The following is a 3622-nucleotide window of genomic DNA, read 5'->3' as shown; positions in this document are numbered from 1 at the left end:
CTAATGATTTGAAACACTTACATTTTTCACATAATACTGGGTTGAATATGGTGTTTCTAGGACAAGTCAAAGTGATACCCCTCCATTATACACACTTCATAATATGATAACTATCAACATGATTGATGAAGCATGCTTACACATGTACTTGAGCAAGAGTTTGAGAAAGCTAAGGAGAACCAATGATAAGTCTCAAGAAATTTGTCTTTCATTGAACAAATGAAATTAAGCATAACCCTCTAAGAGGAAGACGCATTTCATAAACTAATAAGCTAGATTTAGAGCATTTTATAAGCTAATCAATTAGAGTGTACCCCATATACTCTATGCTCATCGACTTTTGTGTTTTCTATGAGGAAAAACATGGGGATTTATCTTAGATCTTCATGGAAGGATACAAAAATTGTAACCATGTAATAAACTATCAAAATCCACACGATTGAGCACTTTTCTTGGAAAGAAAATGAATGTTTTCAATCATCAAACTATCAAACTCGAAAACATGTGTCACCTCTGCCTTATTCAAATGCCAATTAATCAATCAAAATCAAACCACATTTCCAACTTTTCGCATCACGATCACCAAAAAACTAATAGCCCTTCATTTAAGATCAACATCAGACATTGAAACACCGAATTCCTTGATCAAATGATCGAAAATCTCCACCAATACCAGAAAGATGCTCTTCCGTACCAATGTGGATTACACACCCTATATGTCCCCCATTCTTGAACCAAACCAAGCGACCAAGCACTCATTAGAAAACCAAGAACTTTAGCTAAACACAAGTGAAAGTCCCAAGCCAATTGATAAAGGGAAGCCCAAGTTAAGCCCAACTAGAAAGGGTAGAGAAACACACCCAAGCCGCCCTCTCCACCCCCCCTCCCAACAATGTAACCCCCCAAAAGCAACCCTCCCAAAAAATTGGACTACTAAGAGCCGTAGATAGCGGAAAATCGTAAGGCCCACATTCAAAATTTCGAGGGAAGAAATCCGAGTGAAAGGCCTCTCGACCAATCAGAGTCGACCTTTTTGCCTACCGTTCTATTGCCGGTGGTAATATAAAATCCCTCGCTCGTCACCTGCGTCTCTATCCATTTTCCTTCTTTCTTCCTCTCTCAGCCCACCGATTTCCTCCATTCCGGCGACGAATTTCTCCCAGAATGGCTCCTACCGAAGACACCATCGACGCCCCTCCGCCTGCCGATCCTGCTCCTGCACTAACCGAGGAGAAGCCCAAGGCGAAGAGGGCGAAGAAACCATCTGCTCCCAAGGAGCCCAAACCAAAGAAGGCGTCTGCATCTAAGGGCTCCAGAGCTCCTTCCTCTCACCCTACGTACTATGAGGTATACTCCCACTTAAATTTCGACCCATTCCTCCGGTTTCTACTAGCTTAAGAGATACTTCTATTTTGATTAATATTATTTGTTTTATTATAGTTTCTAGATATGTCCACCTTCTGGTTTCAGTAGATTTCTCTGTTTTCTGTTGGTTTTAGAGCATCCGTCTTCTGCTTCAGTCTATTTCTTTGGTTCATAGTAGCTTTTAAGGATGCCCATTCCCAGAGTTCCCAATCCGTTAATTTGTTCCTTCTTCATGGTTTCCATCCGTTCTCAGAGTATCCGGATCTTCAAGTTTGAATCCATCACTTCAATTAGAGATATACATCTTTTTTGAATTAATTCTTTCAATTATTTTTTAGTTTCGGAACCCGTCTTTGATTCTGGGCTATCTGTTTAGTTCAGTTTGATCTTTGTTTCAAGTCGTTGCTGATCGTTTCGTCTTCGTGACAATGCGCAGATGATCGTTGAAGCGATCAATGCAAGGAAGGATCGAAAGGGGACGAGCCAGTACTCGATCGCGAAATTCATTGAGGACAAGCGGAAGGATCAATTGCCGTCGAACTTCCGCAAGCTGCTGCTGGTTCAGCTGAGGAAGTTGGTCGCTCAGGGGAAGCTCGACAAGATCAAGGGCTCCTTCAAGGTGCCGGCCCCCAAGCTGGCCGCCGCTCCGAAGAAACCTGTCGTTTCTGTGAAGCCGAAGGCTCCCAAGTCGCCAGCGAAGCCCAAGCCGGCTGCAGCGAAGGCGAAGGCTGCCAGCGGCACAGCGAAGTCGAAGAAGCCGAAGGCTGCCACTGTGAAGAAACCGGCCAGTACAGTGGCGAAGAAGCTAGCCACTGTGAAGAAACCAGCCAGTGCAGCGGCGAAGAAGCCAGCCAGTGGGACGAAACCGTCCATTGCAGCGGCGAAGAAGCCAGCCGCGAAGGTGGCCAAGACGTCTGCGAAGGCCTCTCCGAAGAAACCGGTGGCGAAGAAGCCGGTGGCGAAGAAGCCTGCATCCGCGAAGGTGGTGAAGGCGAAGAAGCCCAAGATTGTGAAGACGACCAAGCCGAAGAGGACGACGGGGAAGAGGGGGGCCAAGTGAAGAGGGTGAGTGATGGTGGTAGTGTTGTTAAGGAAAGGGCCTTGTAAATTTTTTCTTTAATCTTTTTTTTTCCCTCCTCTACATGAAGGTAATCTCTCTCTCTCCCTCCCTCCCTCCTTCCTTCCCCTCCCTCTTTCTCTATCTGAGAAAAAGAATGTAGAGAGAGGATATAATTCGATGGTATTTCTTTTTCCTTTCCTGCTCTCTCTTTGATATGGATGACAAAATTATAGATGGTTTTTACATGGTGGGGATCGACTTTCCCACGGTCTTATCCGAAAAAAAGAATTCAGAGAGATGAATGAAATTTGATGTTTTTTAACTTTAATTTCTCTCAATCTCGTTGGTAGGAATCGAACAAAACCACACACAAGAATGAAAAGCTCACGATAATGGAGAAGTGCTTAACGACGATACTAGAGAGAACCTGCTTGAAACTCACACTACACGTGAGTGCAGGACTTTTTTACATTTACACGCAATCAAGATAACCTTTTATCATTTTACACGACAGTAGTCTTTTACATTAGAGGAGATACGGTTGCTGAACATTATCTTGACTTATGAGTCATTTATTTAATATAAGAGATAATGGATATATTCAATGAATTCAAGGAACTATCAGATACGTTAGAGGAATGGATGATTCAGGTAACACAAGTATCGATATTATGGAGGATTCTCACGTGAGATGATCGGCTGAGGATTTTCATTTGAGATTATGTGATTGGAAATGCTTATCTTGTTACACCCCCTGCAAATTCATCGGGGAAGCCAGCACATTGAACTTGGGACGAAGGTTGACTAAGTGCGCAAATGGGCGCGGTTTAGTGAGTCTATTTGTGAGTTGGACATGAGAAAATAAATTTGGACTTACAGATGGCTGTTGTGAATGCAATCACAAACAAAATGAAGATCAATCTCAACGTGCATGGTAGAGGGCTTCAATATTATCGCACTAGAGGAAGCCCAAGTTCTCAGAGAATGCAATCAAAGGAGATCAGAAGCATCGGTACTGGAATGAACGATAATTCTTTGCTTGCAGGACGATTGAGAGATTACATTTGGACAAAAAAACCCACAAATCTAGCAATAGACTTTTGATCACCATGGTTAGCATCTGAGTAAGCATTGAATTGAAAGAAAGGAGGATTGAAGAAGAAAGCCATGATGCAGAGTCTCTTTTTAAGTATCATA

General features: G+C 43.0%; 1 protein-coding gene across 1 annotated transcript; it reads left to right on the top strand.

The window, feature by feature from the left end:
* Positions 1–1099: 1099 nt before the first annotated feature.
* On the top strand, positions 1100–2621 carry LOC149830514 (uncharacterized). The gene is made up of 2 exons (XM_090015838.1): positions 1100–1347; positions 1802–2621. The coding sequence occupies exons 1-2, from the start codon at positions 1165–1167 to the stop codon at positions 2423–2425; spliced, it is 807 nt and encodes a 268-aa protein (XP_089871964.1). The 5' UTR covers positions 1100–1164; the 3' UTR covers positions 2426–2621.
* The last annotated feature ends 1001 nt before the right edge of the window (positions 2622–3622 follow it).

This window comes from Nuphar pumila, chromosome 8 (assembly GCF_984573655.1).
Source record: "Nuphar pumila chromosome 8, dmNupPumi1.hap1.1, whole genome shotgun sequence".
Lineage (NCBI taxonomy): Eukaryota > Viridiplantae > Streptophyta > Magnoliopsida > Nymphaeales > Nymphaeaceae > Nuphar > Nuphar pumila.
The sequence above is the reverse complement of the archived record's forward strand: the minus strand, read 5'-3'. Positions and strand labels throughout refer to the sequence as shown.